The sequence below is a fragment of the Neopelma chrysocephalum genome, unplaced genomic scaffold (genome assembly GCF_003984885.1).
Source record: "Neopelma chrysocephalum unplaced genomic scaffold, ASM398488v2 Primary Assembly neopelma1_68, whole genome shotgun sequence".
NCBI lineage: Eukaryota > Metazoa > Chordata > Aves > Passeriformes > Pipridae > Neopelma > Neopelma chrysocephalum.
This window is the reverse complement of record NW_020897727.1, coordinates 1,808,113-1,830,074: the sequence shown is the minus strand read 5'-3', so window position 1 is coordinate 1,830,074 and position 21,962 is coordinate 1,808,113. Positions and strand designations below refer to the sequence as shown.

The window sequence follows — 21,962 nt, the reverse complement described above, 5'->3', positions numbered from 1 at the left end:
AGAACCTACCTTATGCTTGTAGCTATAGAAGCTCAGTAGAGCTATTTAGAAACTCTCAAATCAATTACTGTATTACGATATATAATTAAGTGTATTAGATACACAAGAATTTGACATTTGGTAGAAAGACAAAATTTACCTTAAATGATATCCTAACCATAGAAGCAACAGGTTGGAGAGAACTAGAGGTGTATCCCTAGTTCCCTGCTAGCAAGCTATGGAAGGAAGCCTTAGGATGAGATTTCTGACTGCATCTGTGCATATAGCCCTCCCAGAAACAGTATCCAAGTGTAGATAACTCTGACTGGGAACTTTCTTGTATTCCTGGAATTCTTAATTTAGTCTTCAGGTCAGCTCAGCAAGAGTTATGTAAAACTGCCCAAATAAAGTGTTTTTTCTTTTCTATTTATTTGCCACTATAGATAAAGTTGCAGGCAAGCCCCTACAGGGTTTGTCATTTCAGCCACGCTAGAAACTCCCTCCTCAAGCTTTTTGCTCTGGTGTCCTGCTACAGGAAAGCGAGTCCTGTAACAACTTTGTATCTTGACACTTTAAAAAAAAAAATCACACGACAAAACCCCTTCATATAACATAAAAGTGTTTTGTTAATGGATACTTCTAAATTTTGATCTTGAAATCAATACTTGGCATTTAAGGCACTTGATTTTAGTGTTTGAAAAAATATTATGTAAAAGGAAAGGCTTACAGTTAACTTTGTAAGAATGCATGTGAGCTGTTAGCATGTTCAAGAAAAATATTCCAAAGAGGCTTGATACATTGTGCCTGAGGCTCTGCTCGCCCTGTCTGGCGTCCGCCTTTACCTTTGACTAGTGGGATTCTCCCTGATAGCACTTTCAGTGGGAGGCTTGGTGGTGCCACCAATAGGTCAGACGAACAGCCTATCCCTGGAGGGAGGGAGAGCCTTGGCTACCACGCAGCATCCCCAGCGCCGGTGTTAAACGCACCCCAGTGGCTTCCTAAAACAAGCGGGGCATTCCCGCTGTCGGGATCCTCCTCCCCGCGGCTCCGCCCGGCCCTGCCCCGGGGGCGCCGGGCGTGAGGACACACCGACAGCGGGAGCGCCTCCCCGTAGCTCCGAGTTTCCCTTTCCCAGGGAAAACCCCCGCTCCCCGCGCCGCCCGGGGCCTGCCCCGCATCCCGGCCCGGCCCCGAAGTAACCGCGCCCGGGATTGGCTTCTCCCGGCGCAGGGGCCATATTGGATGTGCCCAGCCCGCCGCACGCCGCCGCCACCCCCCCGCCCACCAGCCCCGCGCCGCCCGCCCCTGCCCCGCCAGCGCCCCCCCCCTCCCGCGGGCGCTGCGGCGGGAGGGCGAAGGTGTCTCAGGGAAGGAAATTCGCACGCTCCCGGCTCCCCCCTCCCCGCCCCTCCGCGCTCCGCCCGCCCCGCGCACGCCCCTTCCCGCGCTCCGGCCGCCTCTTCCTCCCCCCGCCCCGCTCCCTCCTCCTCCTCCCTCAGCCCGAGCCGCCGTGTCAGCGCCGCGGCGGCCCCCGCGCGGGCGGCCAATCAGCGCGGGGGTGACAAATATGCAAATGCGCCCCCCAGCCCGTCCCCGCGGGTGTGCTGGGGCCGGTGGGGTCGCGGCGCCGAGCGAGTGAAACTTCGCCCCCCCCGCCCGGCTGAGCGTGGGGCCCCTCCCGCGCAGCGCCCGCGGGGAGGAGAGAGCAGGGAGAGAGAGGGAGAGCGGGGAGCGCCGCCCGCACCGCACCGCCGGCCTGCGACACCGCACGGTGAGTGCCGCCCTCGCCTCCCCGGGGCGGGCGGGGGGGACGCACGGAGGGAATCCCCGCGGGGGGAGGGGAAGCCGCCCCGCCCGCCCGCGGCCGCCCCGGCGCGGAGCTGTCACAGGCGCGGGGGCATCGCCGCCTCCTGCCGGGCAGCGGCGGCCGCTCCGTAATGGCGAACCGGGCGGTGAGTACGTGCGGGAGGGAGGGACGGGCAGGCCGCGCTCTCCAGGTGCCGGGGACACCGGGCCGGCCCTGCCCGCCCCTGCTGCCGGCGGGGTCGGCGCGGCGCGGCCTGCTCGGCACCCGGGCTGTGCCCGCCGCCGCCCCCGCCCGCTTCCGCCCCTCGCCGGCACCGCGGGGCTCCGCGCCGGCCCCTCGCACCTCGCCGGCAGAGGTGGGAGGAGGACGAGGGACGGGGGCGGCGGCGGCCAGGCGAGGCTTTTCCCGGGGGCGGCGCGGGGGGAGCCGGCGGGATGGAGGCGGCGGGGGCGCCCGGGGATGCGGACCCCGCCGCCCCCGCCCCCGGCCCCGCCGCGGCGCCCAGGGGCGACCACAAGGTGGGGGCCAAGTTGGAGGGAAGGAATTGGGCCTTCCCGGGGTGGCGAGGGGCTGAATGTCCTGCCCTCTTCCAGGTAAGAAGATGGCAGGGCGAGGGGAAGAGGGCTGGTCTCCTTAGGGAAGCAGAGGAAGAGGCTGCATGTCCCTCTCCCCCAGCGAGAGGAGAGGGTTGGGTGGAGGGAGGTAGGGCAGGAATATCCCCCGGCCGCCTTGTGTCGTTTGGGAAGGGGCTGCGAGGCAGGGAAGGGATGTGGCACCCTCCCAGGCGGAGTAGTGGGCATGGCAGACCTGGCCTCTCACCACGAAGGATAATAGAGGTGGGCAGAGGGAGGAATTTAAATAATTTCCCAGGGCAGGCGAAGCAGTAAGAAAAAGAGGAGCTGAGTTTGGCAGCCCACTGGCTTGGATCCACCACGGTAGGAAACGTGGAGCAGGAGAAAGGAAGAGGGAAGGAAGGGGAGGGTTGACGTTTGGTGAGGTGTGTCTGGAAGGGATGGAGGTGGACGTGCAGTCTGCTGCCCTTCTGGGCTGCAAGATTTCTGGGGTGAGGAGAACTGATGGTGCATGGCCGCAGGTTCCCACTGCATGGGTGGAGGCTTAAAAGGGGATTTGGCTGTGAAAGTGCAAGGTTGGAATTTATGGACTGGCATTTTCCAGGTAGGGCCTGCAAGCTGACTTCCTCCAGGAATGACAAGGAGAGGATTTTGAGGCTAGCTGGGCACTGTTGGTAGATAGCACTGGGTGCATAGGTGGCATGCATCTTTATTCTAATGAAGTGGAGAAATCATCACATTTCCCATTGACGTTTATCACAGTGAAGTGTCAAAACCTTTTCATTCCCTCTTTATGCACAAATTTTTGTGAAGAGGGATAAAAAACAGGTGAAGAGAGTTCAGAATTCCCTTCATTTGGCTGGATAGCTTTAACATCAAGGTTGATGCACACGCTTTCAGTTTGTAAGAAATGGTTTGCACTCCTCACTGTCTTTGTATCATAAGAATCTTTAGCAACTGAAAACTCCCTTCAGCTCATGAAAGCTGTTTGAGTTCATCGGTGTGAGAAAATACAGCTCAGTCTCCCTTCCCTGTGTAGAAGAGAGCTGAACCCTTCAGTGTTATAATTTGTGCTCATGGGGGACAAAGTAACACTTTGTCTGAGGGGGTAGGGTTTCTAGTTCTCTTGTGTACCTTTTGAGACTTTGTAAGAAGTAGCCTTAAAAAGTAACACCCCTCTCTCAGGAGAACCAGGCCTGTCAGTCCTAAGAGCTCCCTGCAACTGTTTTTAAACATGGATCATTGACACCAACAAGTGCCCATTAGGCAGGTGTGAGGTAAAATAATTATTTCACCTTGTTTTACATGTAATTCTTTGTATGCAGTTATAAATATATTTAGCACTCAAGGCAGAATATTAACATTCCGTCATTTCTGAGCAATATTTGGGATTTTACCCTGTCTCTGAGTTTTAATTCGTTGTTGCACATATCAACTTTTTGCTAGTTTCACAAGGTAAATATTTTAAAATCAGCAATTATTTCTATCTTATACTTTGTGAACTACTAAAGTAAGAGTAGCAATTAGTAGCTTTTGGTTTTACTGGTTTCTACAAAACTTCAACTCCTCATACCTGTAACTAATAATGACTTTTTCATTCTTCCTGCATCTGTCAGATGAGGCTTCCAAAGTGCCATGGACTTCAATGCCCAGACTGTGTAAACTAGAGAGCAAAACTTAATGTACATGTTCTTGAATGGCAACCAATTCAGGGATCAGTGTGCCAGGTCCTATATATAACTCATGGGTACATGGAGAAGTTAGTGGGAAGTGAGGTAGGATGTGAACTTCAGTTATCAAGAACTCCGTGGTTAATGGCCATTGTGAACTCTCTAACCTTAAAGTAAATGTAAAGTAGCTTTTCTTTTCCCCATTAGTGAGTAAGCTGCATCAATTTACTTTGCATTTATAAGATGATAAGGGCAGGTGCATAAGTAGTTACAGTTACTGTGCTGGTTTACTTTGTGCTAACCTGCTTCTTTGTGTTTAACCAAATAGTTCTATTTATACAACTTTATGCTGCTCTTCATGAGGAAGCTGTATTAACTCATGTCACTTGGACTAAGGCTATCATTTTTACTGTAAAAAGAAGTGGAATTTGAAGTCTTACAGTTGTTCGAGAATTTTGAGGAATCTCATCACCTACTCATTTCACGTGAGCTGCTGGTGCTCAGTGCTCCTGAAGATTAGTCCAAGAATTCAGTCATGGAAAAAAAGCACAGTGTGGTTTTTAAAAGGTATTCTTAGTGATGTTATCTAAAAGATGTATGACAAGAACCACTACTGAGAGACTACACAGACCCTAAACCAGGCAATTTTCATTTGTTTCCTTTTATGAGTGAGACAAGTTAGTGATGCAGGCAGATTAAACCAAAAAGATTGACATGCTGCCTTAAAATTGCCTTATTTGTGGAACCCACGAAGTAAATAGATCTGTTCTTACTTGCTTTATAGTGTTAGTTGTAAGATTATTTTTTAATGTAAGTTACAATACAAGTATTACCTATATTTAGAGTATATGTATCCTTATTTAAAAAGTACAAGTAAGCTGGACAATTATATATTTTATGGGTTTGGATTCCTTACAATGCATTTCTTTCATCTCTATCAGTCTTGCAGAAAGAGGTGCCCAAATAATGCATCATTATATTTCTTTGGTACTTTTCATGCAATTTAGAATGAGCTGATGGAGACAAATGGCAAATCCTATTCATCACTGGATTGCAGTATTCTCCTCCTTTCCACCATTATATCTGAACTGAATTCTCAGTGATGTTTGATACTTACATTCCTAAATCATCCAGATGAAACACTTTCCTGTGTTTAACTGAAGTCTGGTAACCCTTAGCACTCGGTTTCTTTTCTAACCAATCTAGTTTTGTCGACACTTTGTATTCTTCCACTGACCTCTCTAGACGTGTCCTTTTAATGGTTTTGGCTCCATCAAACTGTGGAGCTGTGAGCTTAATGAACACTTTGAAATCCCACACTTCCTTGGGCTCACATGGTGTCCTCATTCCATTTCCTAGTGCTCTTCCTGTAGTCAGAAATGGTGTGTGAGGAATGCCGGGTGTCTGCATACACAGACATGGGTGATGGAGAAAACAGCTGCTTATTTAGTCAAACACTCAAGAATTGATAGTTAGCATTATTATGTTGTTGAAGTATTCTCTTTCCCCTTCAGCAAAAGAAATTGTGATACTAAGAAGCAATTATTTTGCTGATAAAACAGCAACTGCAAAGAGCTTGTAGCTCTTGCTTTGGCTGAAGGAATAGCAAGATTCTCGTATTTTCTCTGTCTGACCAGTTCATAATTGTGAGAGTGAGCTGGACAAAAGTCAAACAGGCTGAACACATGACTTTCTTATTTACAGTAGTGTAGGGAGGAGAGATCTTTTTTTCAGCAGTGTTTTTTTCTAGAAGTATTACCTGAAAAAGTATAATTTGGTTTGCAATGACCATGTTTTTGAATAACTGCAGTGCTGAAAACTTGCAGAAGACCAACTCTAAATCAAACATTTTGTAACAATGTGGTTAATTAAAATTTATTGTAACTTCAGAAACTTAAACACCTTAGCAGTATTTTCAAAACTTATATATTAGAATCTGGATATATACTTGGATATATACTCTTAGAACAAGCTTTAGTGATCAAGTAAAAGACTTTTTTGGCAGCACCTTGGATCCAAGTCCCACTTGCAGTGCTGCCTTTACATTATGTTCACTTACTAAGCTGCAAGAAACAAGTCAAAAGGTAGGAAGCATTTTTTAAAAACTTAGAATTCAGCAGAAATCCATTGGTTTGATATGGCATCTGTCATTGAGCAAATGTGTTGAGGTCTCCAACTTCATCCATACAGATTACCCAAGAACTTCCAAATATTAATGTCTTTGGGCTGGCAGTGTACATGCATCTTTCTCTTTTTGAGAGATACGTGTTTGTTTTAATCTTAAATCAATAGTTAGAATTTGCAGGGAGATGGAAAGATGTTCCCATCCTTTTTCTGGAGACAAATAGTCAATTTGACTTTGTTTTACCTGAGTCATATTTGTAAATGTAATTCTGGTTACCAAATTGTTTCCTTCTGCAATGTATTCTTGGGCACTTTTCCTTGTGCTGCATGAGCAGTATTAAGAGTTTTATGTTGGTCACTAAATTCAGGAATTTCTACAAAATTGGTTCTGCAAATGGCTTTTGAAGGGAGTGGTTTTATAACATTAGATACTTAACACTGTAATGAACCTTTAAGCTTCAAAAAGACTTCATCTGTATAATGGCATGGAAGTCTGCCTATCTGATATTCCATATTTTAGAAGAAATCTGAGGATTAAATACAATATATTTTTGTTTTCAGTTACCCTGGAGTAAAGCTTCTGTAGTTAGTGGTTTCCACTAACATTAAAAGCAGTGTCAGGTAGGACAATGGGCCTGATTCCACATAATATGGTGTCACTGGTTTCAGTATGTAGTTCTTCAAAGTATTTTTTTGCTGTTTTTCAGAAGCTAAACTAAAATTTAGCTTCAGAGGCAGATTTTGTGTAAATTCTTAAGAATTAATTCATTGATATGCTTGAGGAACAGATGACTATTGTCCCATTTAACTGAGGAAGTTTTTTAAAAGTCCATTTTGACTGTCAGACTCTTGTGACAGTGTATTGATGGCACAGTAGAAGTTGTCTGGAGTCTCTGTCCATTGCAGATGAATTCAGGAACATGTCCTGAGTGTGCTGGAAACCACGAGACAAGATGAAAAGTGATGTTTTGCTTGAGTTACTAATTTTAATTGATTTCCTATTCTAAGAAGAGTATATTGAAAAAAATCACAAACTTGGAGTGTCTTGCTTGACATGTGCCTGGGAAGAACTTCTTTAGGAAACTTTCATATCAAATCTCCTTAGAAATAGTTCAAAAAACCCCAAAAAACAAAACAACCGGAAACTTGTATGCAGCCTCCCTCTGAATGGGCAGACTTGTGCTATAGATCAAACTCCTTTTGCCAGCTAATGCAGTGTGCAGTGGGATGACTGAACCTGTTTTGTTCAGTAAAATAGTGGCATGTCCTCATGTGGTAGTGTCAGGACTTGGAATTGTGCTCCTTTTTTCCCCCCAAAGCAGACTTCTGTCTGTCAGTGTCAAGTCTTCACAGCTGTTATCTGTACTCATCAATAAGGATCCACAGGCATCTGTAAAACAGACACGATCCTTTGCATTGTTCTAGTTGGTACTTCCAGGTTATAAACTTGCAGTAGTTCACAAAGATGCTTATCAGGCTACAACATGAGAATTATTGGAAGTTAGTGTATTATCAGATTGTGAAATGAAAGAGGGCTGTGCTCTGAAGTCTTCTGTCTGTGATGTTTTGTAATGAAATCTTGGTTCAGGCCACATGTGAAAATGAGAAGGCTTTTTTCTGGTTTTCAATGCAAATGCTTCTCTAAATCTTAAAGTGGCAATGTAGTTCCTCAGGAAAGATACTGGAATTCGGGCACGTATTGTATAGGTCTAATTAAGGTATAATGCTGAAATTTATGACAAAATGATAGAAACCCTGTAATGCTTACATCTGAAATCTCAGCAGCACCAGAGGATTTTCTTTTTAAAGTTACAAGGAAGTTTGTGTAACTGTCTTTCTGATGATCAGAAGTACACTGTAAATTACAAATACGTTACACTGAATATGTTACTCTGACTCTTTTGACAACTAAAGGAGGTGAAAAGAGGCATTTGCATTCAGATACCACTAAAACCAACTTTTTTTTTTTTTAGTGTATCCAAACCTGAAGAACTAAACATGGGAAGATTTTACCTGTATTAGAAGAATAAGCAGAAAGTCACTGAAGTCCTGAAATATTTGAAAGTCTTCATAGGTACCTTTTAGAGAAGTAAAACTGCAATATTTTAAGAGCAGTACTGGTTACTAGTATGAATTCCTTCAGTAGTCTGATGGCCAAACCCCTGAACTTCTTAACAGTTATTTTTACTAAAATAAACTGACTTGGGGATAAACATTGTTCTTTTCAAGAAGATACTCCAAACTTTTGGTATCTTTCTAGATCACTGTCAATTGTAGCAGATTATGATGTTGTCATTCTCTGTATTATTATTGAACCTCTATTGCAATTGATGTCCACAAATATAAATGACAAATTAGAATATATATATATATATATATACACACTTCACATTTAGTGCAAAGTCTAATGGGTTTGTTTAAACAAAAAGAGAAAGGGTTAAAACTAAATTGGGATACTACATGCTGAAGCAGCAGATGCACACCAACATGTTTTGTTCTGCAGGTTTTACTTTAAGTGCAAAAACCTTTGGCAGGTGAAATAATAATGTCTTCAACTGGTGCTGTTAAATTTTCTAAAGGTATTTGCCAAGACTGAAGACATAAAAGCACACAAGAATGTTGTGCAAAACTAAACTATTTTATTAAAATTTACATGATGTTTTAAAACCCAGAAATTTTGTAGTTATCCTCACCTAATTGAAATGAATAGTTTATTTCCTGTTACAGTAATGTGCATAACAATCTGTGCTTTAGTGTCCAAAATAAGAATGACAGAATGGATCGGGTTGGAAGGGACCACAGCGGGTCATCTGGTCCAAGCTTCCTGCTCAAGCAGGGTCTTCCTAGAGCACATTGCACAGGATTGTGTCCAGATGGTTCTGGAATATCTCCAGTGAAGGGAAACTCCACACCCTGTCTGTGCTGGGTCGCTGCACAGCAAAGAAGTTCTTCCTCATGTTCAGGTGGAACTTCTGTGCATCAGTTTGTCCCCATTGCCTCTTGTCCCATTGCTGGGCACCCCTGAGCAGAGCCTGGTCCAGCCTCTGACACCCTCCCTTCAGATATTTACTGAAATAACCAAGATTACTGTTGTTCACGTTTTTTTAATTAGTAATGCTAATGCTTTGGAAATTCATCACAAAACAAGGAAATCCGTGTGCACTTAGGGACGTGTATTTTTCTTTCAGTATTTTATAAAGATACTGTATTAGTTGGGCTATGGGAGATAATTTTTTAAAAATTTTCTAAGATAGTTTAATATGGATCTAGGCATGCTTATAACAAATGTAGTTCTGGTTGTGTTTAGCAGTGTAACTTTTATTGTATATCAGTTAATTTTGCCAATTCAAGATTTAGAAGCAAATCTTAAGACCCTCTCCAAAAGAAGGGATCTCTACAGAACATTCCTTTAACATCACATTTAACAGAGATAGATATATATGTACACGTGTGTATGTAAAAGTTCATATTCAGTATAGCTTATTTGAGAACCTGTGGAGATAGATTCCATTTTGCTGCTTAAGAAAGCTTTAAGTTCCTTTTGTGTGAATTTCTCTTTGGCTCAGTGATTTTTCCTGTGTCTGAAGTATTTCTTGTATTTTACACTTAGAATAATGTACTGTAGATCTGGTGAATGTATGTTTAGTTATATATGTTTTTTTGGGGTTTTTTGACATAGGTTTTTTCAAACTTCTAAGTATTCCACAATTGTCTCCATATTGGAACCTCTTCAAGCAAGTGGACACTGTCCTAAAGAGTAAGAAACATCTTTTTTTCTCTTTTATCTTGAGGATTCAAGAAGAACCCACTTGGGGAAGGATACATAGCTGTTTTGGATAGCCAAGAACTCAAGATAGCATTTATCTTACATGGTAGTTACAGATGAATTAGGTTTTTCTTTTCCCTGTTGAACTCTTACAGCTGGGATAAATTACTTGATTGCAAGTTTTTGATTTTTCTTTTTTCAAATAATAAATTTTTGAATGCCTCTGTTCAGCTAACATAAATATTGTAAAACCTTTATGCTTTAATTTTATTTAGTGAACAAAGAACTTTTAAATAAGCAAAATTTTAGGAACAAAAATATATATTGAAGTGCAAAGAACCTGACAGTTAAAGAGTTTCAAACTCAGTTCTAATTTCTGGATGTGAAAAGGACTTGTGATCGACGGGAGCTCTGTTTGTGTGATGGGAGTTCCAGTACAGAAAAAGAGAACACCTAGAGCAAGTTTTCAGGCTGTTCTGATACAAAATTCATATTACTTCACAGAGATGGAAAAAAAAGATGGAAGTATTTTAGCAGCCTTCCCCTACATACATGTTGGGGTACATGCTTATTTTTTATGAATTTTGGAAAAATATCTCTGCACATGAAGTGTCCCCATTAATGCAGAGCAGAGACATTTTAGTTTAGCAACCTTGGAATAAGTCTTGAAGTTACTGAGTAATAAAAGGGGGATAAATGTATTAATTAATGTAGCAAATTAGAATGAGATGATTTTTTTTACTGGAACGTTGCAGGGTTTTGGTAGCTGTTATAACCAATTTATATCTTTATATCTTTATATTAATGTTATAACATTGTTTCAAAGATGTAGGGAGAGGAAATAATCTTTGTGTTACAATCTGCTTCTCCATGCAGTAATAGATATATTTTAATAAAGATTAAAGGTTGAACTGTATTAATAGTCCTGCAAAGGTGTTTAAAAGTTTGTCATCATGAAACTATATTTAGGAAGAGGGGAATCTCTTTATTTATTGGAATTGGAGGATTCTCTGTGCCATGGAGAGAATGGTCATGTTTTTGAAATGGAAAAATACACTGGTATAGAATGTCAGTTCATATACAAACTTTGTCTGTCTTTTACTGTTACAGAGTGGGTTTATTCGCTTTGAGGCTTTTACACACAGGCGTTAGAAACCTTTACTTTCACCCCATACACATTTTCCCTTGAACTGGGTAATGTTTTGAAGCCTCTTTTGGATAAAAAGAGAACCTCTTGAAGTTGAGCTCCTCTACCTGCTGTCAAGGCAAAGAGTAGGATAAAACTGTCATGCAAGTATGTTCCCCTGGAAAGGCAGTGTCAGTTCCCATTGGCAAGTACATCTGTCAGTGTGTAACAGCACTCTGCTGTTAGAAGACATGTACAGGACTTCTCAGACTGACAGATTTAAAACCTAGCCCTAAAACTATTTTTTTTTTTTGGGTACTTACATTGTATCTTAAAGTTGCCCTAAACCTTTTAGTATTCTGGCACAGACTCTGCCCTTCATCTTTGGAGGTTTGTAGGCTTGGGTTATTTTTAGTGGTCCTACAAAAGGAACACTTGGCTATTTATTGGACACCTACAAAATCATGGCTACCAGTGATTGTGTATTAATTCTGCTGTTCTTGGTTTTATGGTATCTATTGAATTTTTGAGTTTCAGGTGTTGAATTTGGATGTACACTCCTGAAGTTGGTTATTGTGTGACTTGTTTAACATGCTTCATTTTCAGGTCTCTAATGATGAGGTATCCATCTGGATTTAAAGCACATTTCTGAGCTTCTTAATTCTTCATTAAAGAGATGTGTTCTATATTCATTGGTAAGGATATTTTTTATCTTGACTTGGGCCCTTTCCTTTAATATCTTGTGGTACATTTTTAATTTAGAAGACTTCAGCAACTTAATTTTGTCTTAAAGGTTTATCAGATACTTTTATAGTATAGGATTCTTTAGGTGCCTGTGCTAGCTATTAATTTTGACCCAAGCTAATAATTAAACTCTGGAATTCATATGTCTAAGTATCAATGCTCAAACTAAATCACTAACTCTTAGTGTTATAGATAGAGAAGCAGTGGTAAAGAATTTGTAAATTGGTCTGTGGTCTGAGTCCTTTTCTAAAATATACAACAGTTCTACAAGCCTGTGCGTCTTGCCACACATCTTTTGAATTTGGAGTTTTGGGAAGAAAGTGACTCCAACTTGGAAAGCAACAAAAGCAAAGGATCTGAATTTTGTGCAATTAAAAGAACCAACCCTTTTACTCAATAATGTCAACCATATTTAATCTGAAGAAACTTTGAGGTATTACACACACCTGCATGTCAGAACAGTAGAAACAAAACAGCCACAAAAATCTCACTAGAAAATACAATTTTTTCTAAAAACTACTGGTATTTTTAATTTTTGTAGGTGTCTAAAGAAAACAGCTAAGATTACTTCATACCTTACAGAACTTGTCATGTGTTCTTTCCATATATTAAGTACAGCTTGCTGAAATATAATTTTGAGGCTTCGGTTAAAAATTGAGTTAAAAATTAATGTTAATATAGATCTCTTAAAGAAGTATAGTGCTTATAGCCTGAGCACATTGTAGGACTTTCTGATACCATGTTGTTTTATGCAGAGAGTTCTGTGATATACTTTGGTGTGGTTTTGCCCTGTTCAGCTTAAGCAAAGCTGTTCTCAGTAAGAAATTGTCCCATTCACAGTGAAGGCAAACATGGTTGAGAATGGTAGAAATTTGTCTTCAGTTGCATTGGAAAATGGATTTTCTTTCCAAGTGAAATTTGTCATTTATCATGTTGGCTGACTTGAACTTTCATGAACAACTATAACACTCAATAAGCTACTGTTAGGGTATGGGTTTTTTTGGTTTTGTGTTTTGTTTTTTTTGTTGTTGTTGTTTTTGTTGGGTTTTTTTGTTTGTTTTTGTTGGGGGGTTTTGATGTCTTTTTTTTTTCTTCTCTAAACCTTTATTTATATTAATTATATTTATTTCCCAGATACTACCTGCAAGAAAGGAGGAGAGGTGTAGGAGGGGAGTTTGTTCATGTTTGGGGAGTAGAGGGAGGGAAACAGTTACATGAGGTGTTTGGTGCAAGCAGAACCAGTGTAGGATGGATAACAGACTACTCTGAGTTACTCTGACAAGCACACACACGCCAGTTTGCTCCAGTTTTATGCTCTTACTCGTAGCTGGAACTGTAGCCATGGACTGGACCTTAGTTCTGACAATTTAGTTTAAGCCCATACATTTCAAATCTTTGTCATCTTCAAATTAAAATACAAGGTACTTGAGTGAGCTTTGCAGTATTTAGCATGATGTCTGTGAACTCTGTAGCAGAAATAGAGTACTAAACAAAACCAGTACGTTGAGGGTATGATTTTACTGAAGAGATGGCTCATTACTCAAAAATAATTAGAAATGCATACCAGTGAAAAGTAATTTTAAAATAAAATAATGCATATGTGTATATATATAATTGCATGTGTGTGTTTTTATTTAATGAAACAGGCTACCCGACCAGGTTTTATCCAAATTTTCGTGATACCAATAAGAGAAAATGCATCTTTTCAATCCATATTTAGCTACAGATATCATAGCACTCTAGTACGAACACTCCTAACTCTTAGGGATCACTAGAGTTCATATCTACTAAATGCCTAAATGTTCTTTATTTAGTCTTCTACATTACTGGGATTTTGAGGAAATTGTGCTGTCCCTCTGTGCCTTTCAAATCTGACATGTACATTGATCTTTGAATCTGTGATGAAATATCATTTATTTTGGCACATCAGTAGGAAGTAACTTCTGTATTATTTAATTAACTGAGCTTTTTGAACTCGGCCAAAGCTTTAGTTAAAATCTGAAATGTAATGGTAGTGTAATTGTCTTTTAATATTGGGGAGGGAATGTCTCTCATTTCATAATAGTATGCAGAAGTGATCAGTTTTTTGACTATCTGCATGCTGTATTATCCAATCTTTGGACACAGTATTCCAAATGTTAATAGATGGGCAAATCACAGAAAGCCACAAAGCTGTTCTGCTGTTGGATATTACATAGAATTTAGCAAATACAGGGATGATTATATCAGCCATATGATAATAACCTAAATCCATGCCAGGTCATCTACCTGGTCCTGCTCTTCATTTGTCATCGATTAGAAGGCATTGGAAGGAAGTTTGATACTGGGAAAGTCATCATTGTGTTGCTTTTAATCAGAAGCAGACAACTTAATCAGTGTTAGAAGATAATGAGGTCTAATCTATATTAATGCTTCCTTTATCTTGGTACTTTAGGATATCCTAACTTTAAGCAATAATTGTACATTTATCATCTGGAAACCACGGCTACTTTGCTGTGCTAAGCTGTCATCTTCCTAAGCTTCTGTCACTTTTTTAATGGTATTCTTGTTCTCTCAATTCATTAACAGTCATACCAATCCATACTTGATAGATGTCACCAATTGGTGCCTTTCAGTACGATACAGGATCCATCTGTCCTTTCTGTGTAGAGACCAGAAGTTTTGTATACTCAAACCCTAAGCATGGTTTGTGAATTTAAGTTTGGCTTTATTCTGACTATGGTCACACCACCTTCAGTGGACTAGGAGTATAAGCAGAATGGGTTTTCATCAGCTTGTCAAAGACTACTTTGTGCTTAGTAGGTTCAACATGAACCTTGTCCATCAGAGAATATTTCAGATTTGCAGGGTGTTTATTTCTGGAAGGATCCTATACTCATTTTATTATTAAATAAATTAATCAAGGAATTACAATTGAAGTGGAGGAGGAGAGCATGAAGGTGACCTTTAGTAGTAGGGTCAGGAATTAAAAGTTGTGGCTGTTTTCTTTCCTTCTTTCTTTCCTTTAATTAGAGATATGTATTAACAGGATAAAGGAATGATTATTCCATCAAGATGCTCATTTAAAGTGATTGCTCCCATATTATAGAGGGTTACTACTTAACTGGGGAGGTAAATTATCACAGACACACATTTTCATTCATTTCCCATTCTGTTTGATTATACTGCAAATGTGTGAGCTTTTAGGCTAAAGTTAAATTAACCCCCTTTTCAAGGGATTTGCCTTAAATCCCTGATTGCCAAGTATTTCATTGGTGATTGCTGAGTGATACTATGAATAGTTCAAAATGTTTCAAAACTAGGTAAGTGTGTAAACTCTGTTGAAGCCAAGGTAGTCCCTTCCTATGTTTTATCTTTGTATCACTGTATTCATTCTCTTGTCTTTCCTCCAAACAAGAGTGTATTACGTCTTTAAGAGATAAAATACTGTTTCCTGGAAACTTATTTAATGCATCTTAAATAGAAGAAACAGAGTATCTCAACTTTTCCTACTGATTTTAAATGTAGTTTGTTACCTTTCATGTTTTCTGTTTAAACATACGGAATTACTGTATATATCTTGTGTATTATATGATTTCTGTATAAGCAAATTCTAATCCTGGACTAGTAAAACTCAATTTTGGTACATTTTGGTAATTTGCATGAATATGGCCAAAAAGAATCTAAAATTGTGCTTTGAATGAATGAAAAAATGAAACTGTTACATTTCATCATCATGGCTAGGCTTCGCGAACGAAGATTTGGGATAAGGGACAAAAATTATAAACCCTGCATAGGGCAGTGAGTATAAGCAAAAATAACTTACTTGATCTGTGGTTTTAACTTAAGTGTAATTTTATGAACAAAATATCAAAAATCCTTAAAAATGTTGAGGACGGGAAGGAGCAATGAGAAAAGCCATTAATTTTTCTTTTTTTTTCTTCCCCCCCTTCCTTTCCCTTAGGATGCTTTAACACTTGAAGACGAATGTTTCATCAGAAGCACTAATGGATATTGGCATGCCTTGGATAAGGTGGTGACTGCTGGATGTCATTTGTTTCTGTTCACTGCAGAGAGACAAAACTGACTCCATTTGGAGTTGAGAGAAAAAGCAGAACAGACCTCTCAAGATGACTGATCCTATGATGGATTTTTTTGATGATGCCAATCTTTTTAGTGAGACCTTAGAAGGTTTGTCAGATGATGCCTTTGTTCAACCTGGACCTGTTTCACTTGTTGATGAATTGAATTTGGGTGCAGAATTTGAACCTTTGCACATAGACTCATTGAACCATGTGCAAGATGCTCAAAATCAACAAAAGATGAGTGAGTTTGATCAGCTGAATCAGTATGATTCACTGAAGCTTCACTCAGTAAATCAGTCTTTTAATAGCTCAGCTGACAATGTCTTATCACCACACTCTCAATTCAATTGTTCACCAGTTCATCCGCAAAACCAGTCCAATGGGATGTTTCCAGATGTGGCCGATGGCAGTCCTATGTGGGGTCATCAAACTGCCACAACGGTTTCCAATCAAAATGGGTCCCCTTTTCACCAAGGACATTCTCAGTCTATGCAGCAAAACAAAAGCTTTGTAGCACACCATGACTTTGCCTTATTTCAGGCTAATGAACCACAGCATCAGTGTGCCTCGCTACGGTCGCAACAAAGCAGAAACAACACGGGGCAGGATGCTCTGAGTCAGCCAAAAGACTTCATGGAAGTGAACGTATCTACTTCTCTCAGAGTCAGTGTTAACCACCCTCCTTCAGTTTCTAATCCATCGACTTCACAGCAGCCTCTGTCCGTTCAACCGTTTTCTCAAACTGCAAGTGCTTCATTACATTTTTGTGGGAATCAGGAAGGAAATTTTGATGGACAGTCCCCAACTATTACTCCGTGTTCTGTTAGTAATAGTCAACAATTTTCATCTCCTTATTCTTACTCCAATAACCACATTTCTCCTACCAGCCTTCTTCAGCCTACAACAGCTCTTTCTACCAGCCAGCAGACGCACTCTATCTCTGACTTCACTGGAAGCGATGCCTTTACATCTCAAACAGGGACCAAGCAAGAAACAACTGAGCACATGTTGAATCCTAATACACCTTTGAATTCAAATACTTTTCAAATGTTGCATTCTGCGCATCCTCAGGGCAACTTTAGTAGTTCAAAACTCTCTCCTGTGAATATTAATTTTTCAGCTTCCACTGGTTCTGCTTCTCAGATAAGCCATTTCACTGATCCTATTGAAAGCAACGGTTTTACATCTTTAGATGACAACTTACTTCATCAAGTCGAGACTCATAATGAACCATTCACAGGACTTGACCCAGATGACCTCCTTCAGGAAGACCTTCTGCCACAGTTTGATGATTCTGCATTTGTTCAGGATAGCACAAGCCATGTTTTAGAGCATGACCTAGAACACCACATAACCCCACAGCAAGTAACACAGTCATCCGATCTGGTTCGGGCACAATCTCAAAGTCAGATCCATCCCTGGCATCCTTCAGTTTCTAATCAGCACCTGCAGGGCAGGAGTCGTGTAACCCTACAAGGACAGGTATGTAAGGATTTGGGGGGTGGGGGTTTGAGCTGTTTGATTTGGTTGATCTGGTGAAATGAATAATAGTGACTGGTGTTTATGTCAAAGCGTGATAACAAATCTCTGAGCTGTTATTTGACCCTGAAAAAGTCTAGGTGATGGCTAGTTTAGGAGAAAAGAACCAGTTGATGCAGACCTTGCTTTCTGCTGTTGTTTTCTTACCACTTCAGAAAACAAGACTTAGATGACCTGAAATATTTATATATTAACGATGCCACTCCTTCTGCTGCATATATTTCTGAAGTACAGCAGAGAAAATTGGTTAATGATTTTGCTGTAAATATAATGGCTTATTGTCTTGAAAAGTACTTACAGAAAAATGTTTTTAAGAGCTCTGGTAAGGTTTGTTTGGCTGATTTCCTGCAAGAATTGCAGTGGTTAAGTTGTTGCTTGGTCCTTTGCTTGGTGTCTGTGTGAACACTTTATTCCTCCTTTTGTTATTAGTAATAATAGAAAACATGTAAAAGGCTGTATGTTGGATTTTGCTAATTTTGGCTAAACCAAAAAACTCAGCAGTTGTTTGAGTATAACGTGCGCATCTACTGCGAGTATACGCAGACAGATTTATAAAGGTTTTAGTAACTGTATTACTTCTCTATATTCTTGCTACCAATATTGTCTCTACCTGAGAGAATAGTCTCTTACTGTGAAAAAAATTATTGGGAAGGAAAGGAACTATTCACTCTTGCTTCTACTTAGTTTGCAGGACACAGGCCTGGGAAGGAGACAATGTAACATTTTTCTTTTACCTCAATTTTACATCTACAGTTTTAGAGATAAGGGTTTAACACACTTAATCTTTGGTCTTGGTTCGATGGATTGCTTCCATACAGCTTCTGCTTATGCTTATGGAGTGTGTAATTGTCAATTCCTACTGGTGAAAATTTTGTCTAAGTTGTGGTGTGATGTTAATGGAACTTGTATGAGCAGCTCTGTGGCCGAGGTGAGCTGGATTAACTGAGTGATGCAGTAGATGCAATCTGTTGGTTTTGATAAACATTTCTTTCCCCTTCTCTACCTAAAAAAATAAAAAAGAGGGCACAGCCAAGCTACTCCTGTCAGTTATCTTTGTAACCTCAAGACACAGGGTGTAGTAGCTCCGAGGGAAATGTGATCCTGTTTGAGTGTGTGCACAGTCCTGCCGGGAAGAGGAGCAGCAGGGCTGGGAACAGCAGCACTGAGGCTATTGGTCTCCCATGAGCATACTGGGGGTGAAGGGTGAAGAGGAAGTGGATTCCAGGAAAAGTGGGGGTGGCAAGAAATCCAGGAATTAGTATCATTTTTGAGGAACCAAGCGGCAAAAAGTAGGTCTAATAGAACTCTCTGGTGCTGTGACTTTTGTGTTGGAAATGTCAGAACCTTGTAAGACTTACTTTGATCTCATTGACATTAGTTTTAGAACTTTGTTTTGTAACAAAGAATAAAGTTCTGAGATGTGTGGAGAGCATTTGAAGCTTTGGGAGGCTGATTTTGGTTTTTATCGTGGTGTGAAAACAAAGCAACTTTACAGTATTTAAAACTTATATGTTTTTCCCCTGGAACTTTGAAATGAAACTGACAGAAACCAGATAGTTGTAAAACTGCTTGGTTTGGTTTTTATTATTTTGGGGTATGCAATAAGTTGTATAAATTGCATTCTGACCTTGATTTTGTGTAATGGGATGGATGTTTAATGTTTCTTTCAGAAACTGGTTGTGAACCAGTAGCTGTCAAACTGTCAAGAGGAATGTACAGATGCAAACAATGTAGAAGCCTCTTTAAATCAGCCTTGTATGTAGTATGAGTAGTAAAGGAAAAGTATGGCAATTACTGAAGTTAAGTGTTTCAGATCTGTCTTCTGACTGCCTGCAATTCTAAGAGATGCTTTAGTTCTAATTCTCACTTATGTTCTTTGATCACTTTATGGAATTTCAAGTTCAAGATGAGTTTGTTCTGTTTGAGCATTTTACAAATGTCTGCAGGTGAACCAGGGAGAAAAAAGGTGGGGTAAGGGATGAGGAAGGAATTTTGTTCTTACTGAAACTGTTTGGCTTTAGACAAGGTGTTGGGTGGGAAGGGATTTTGACAAGTTTCATATGTAATAGATAAGGTGAGCTGTTAATTGTCTAACAAGACCATGTTTCATACTGGCTTTTATACACATTGAGTAAACAATGTGAAAACTAGTGAATTTAATTTTTTTTTCAATAGTTTCAGCTTGATAATGGTTGAGATTTTCTCAGAAAGGACAACTTTATTTCCTGAAATAGTTAATGAACTGTAGCTGTTGGAAGGGACCCAATATTAGACAACCAAAGATCTTTAACTGCAGTTAGGCTGAGGTTATTTAAATTAAAAAAGAACATTAAATACTTGTTTCAGTATTTGGAAGCAAGCATACTCATCACATTTTTACTTTTATGGCTATTCTTTTAATGGAAATTAATTTAAAAATTAATACAGTCTGTTAGGTGTAATAATGCTGCAGAATTAAAAACAATCTAGACTGTCTTATGCTACTAATACACTTTCTATGCTTGCTGTAATTAGATTAGAATTGTAAATAACTTATGCCTCTTAATTTTACATCATGCATTTTTCATCAGTTAGAGAACAGAAAGTAAAGTGGAGAAATGCACTGAAGATTCATGTAGCCTCAATGTTGACTAATACAAGTCTTGTGATCTTATTAACTCCACTTAAAACTGTTTTGAGTTTGCTAAATAATCTATTTGCTTTTCATAAAGTTGAAAAAAGATGACAAAAATACAGGCTTCAACTTTGTTTTGCATATTTAGAAGAAAAAGGAAGTTGGGAAGATAATCTGAAGTATAAACTGTCCTAAGAGAAGTTTACAGCCATCTCACTGTGTATGTTATTTTTTAATAAGTGTTCTAATGTCTTCTGGCTACATACATCAAAACGGACAAATTGAGGTTGAACTGAAAAATAATATTCCATTAATAATCCTAAGTGCTATAGGACAATGCAGTAGTCTTCTTAAATCAAATGAATAATTTTTTTCCTTTTTCTGACTGAAAGTTTGGCACCTAACTTGACAATTCAGTGTATTCATGAGTTCCAGTATCTCACATTGTTTTTGTAAAAACTGACTTAAAACATGCAAGTGGTTTTATGCCTGCAAGCTTGAGCTGTCCTACCACTTGTTTTATAGCAACAGATGATGTGTTTTTGGAAGTTTGTCTTGCCCTTGTTGAAAGCTTGGCAGAGAAAAGCCGAACATTGTAGATAATTGCTTGGTTGGTGTTGTACCCCAGGACATCTGTATCTATCAGAATGCCATAAACTCATGCATGAGCGTCCCACCAGAGAGGCAATTAATTTTCACCAGGCTTATGTGCTGCTGAGATGCCTTAAATTGTCACAGGCCTTTCAACTCTGTGTTATCAGATGCCTCTCTTTTTATATCAGCTTTAAACTCATTATAGACATTTATCCTTTGGATTATTCCACTTGTAAACCCCTTATTCTGCCATTGGTTGCTATTCTCCTTGTATACGAAATCTTGGCACTGTAAAGTTTTTATGAGAGAAACACATAGTAAGCAGTGATGTGTTTTCTTGGCTAGTTATGGGAGCCAAAACCAGACAACTACTTGATATATGCAGTTATGGAAGATGTATCAAAATCAAGGGTATAGTATTTGTTAGAGTGTATTTCTTACATTCTCTATAGTTTAATTTTAAGGAAGCCTGTAATGAGAAGTATTTAAACTAATGAACTGATCACACTATTCTTTGTAGAAAAGACTGGGTATTTTGCATAGTAAGTTTATAGGTTATGGCTCCTAAGTGCTGGTACAATACAAGATTGTAAAATTATGCTGCTATATGTGTGTTGCTTGGGAAGCAGTGAATGACTCAGCATGACAAAACACATATCTCAGAATTTGCCCTGCTTTGCTTCAAGTCAAAGGTTGGACTTGATGATTTTGGATGTCTTTTCCAGCCTTAATGGTGCTATGATCTGAAATCTAGACATCTGTTCCAGTAAGCATTTGGGTGCATTACAAATCATAACTTGTAATCTCGAGATGTAAAAAAACCACACACCCCTAAAAACAACCCACAGACCAAAAGAGCCTTAAAACCTTGTTCTTGTATAGTGCTGGTATAGGTCCCATTAAGCATATCCACTCTATTTATATTGTTGCTTTAATTAGGGATACTTTTATGGGTGACATCATATTAGCAAATGTAAATCTTTGTCTGAACTTTCCTTTTAAGCATTTCTACAAGTTGTATGCACTGGATTTAGTTTTCTGTGCTTCAGAAATATTTTTCATCATCCTTGTAGGAGCTCAAATTCTCTACCACAGTGAGGCACCAGAATTCAGTTATCTTCCAGCACCTAATAGGTTTATCATCTATGCTGAAGTAATGAAAGTAATCCCTCCACTGACCGTCTTTGTACAATATTTTGCAGCTTTTTTTGCTTTCTTTCTATGATTTGAGAAAGGGCTGCACAAACAGGTGGGAGTGGAAGTGGCAAAGCTGCGTCAAATGCACAGAGTTAATGAGAGGAGTAGGGCAATATTTCTGAGCCCAAGTAGTGCAGCTCCTGGAATGAACCAAGTTTTTAAATTA

The 21,962-nt window shown here is 39.8% G+C and overlaps 1 protein-coding gene across 4 annotated transcripts in view; it reads left to right on the top strand.

Moving 5' to 3' along the window:
• The first annotated feature begins 1,589 nt into the window (after positions 1 to 1,589).
• The window catches only part of CHD9 (chromodomain helicase DNA binding protein 9), an 85,441-nt gene continuing 65,068 nt past the window's right edge, over positions 1,590 to 21,962 (top strand). The window contains exons 1-4 of one of the 4 annotated variants that reach the window (XM_027685216.1): positions 1,590 to 1,750; positions 9,832 to 9,909; positions 11,651 to 11,739; positions 15,732 to 17,334. In XM_027685216.1, coding sequence (XP_027541017.1) covers positions 15,898 to 17,334 — 1,437 coding nt within the window. In that variant the 5' untranslated portion in view covers positions 1,590 to 1,750; positions 9,832 to 9,909; positions 11,651 to 11,739; positions 15,732 to 15,897. Of the gene's footprint in view, positions 1,751 to 9,831; positions 9,910 to 11,518; positions 11,740 to 15,731; positions 17,335 to 21,962 lie in introns of those variants that run through there. The other 3 variants (XM_027685213.1, XM_027685215.1, XM_027685214.1) reach the window with 3 other exon arrangements.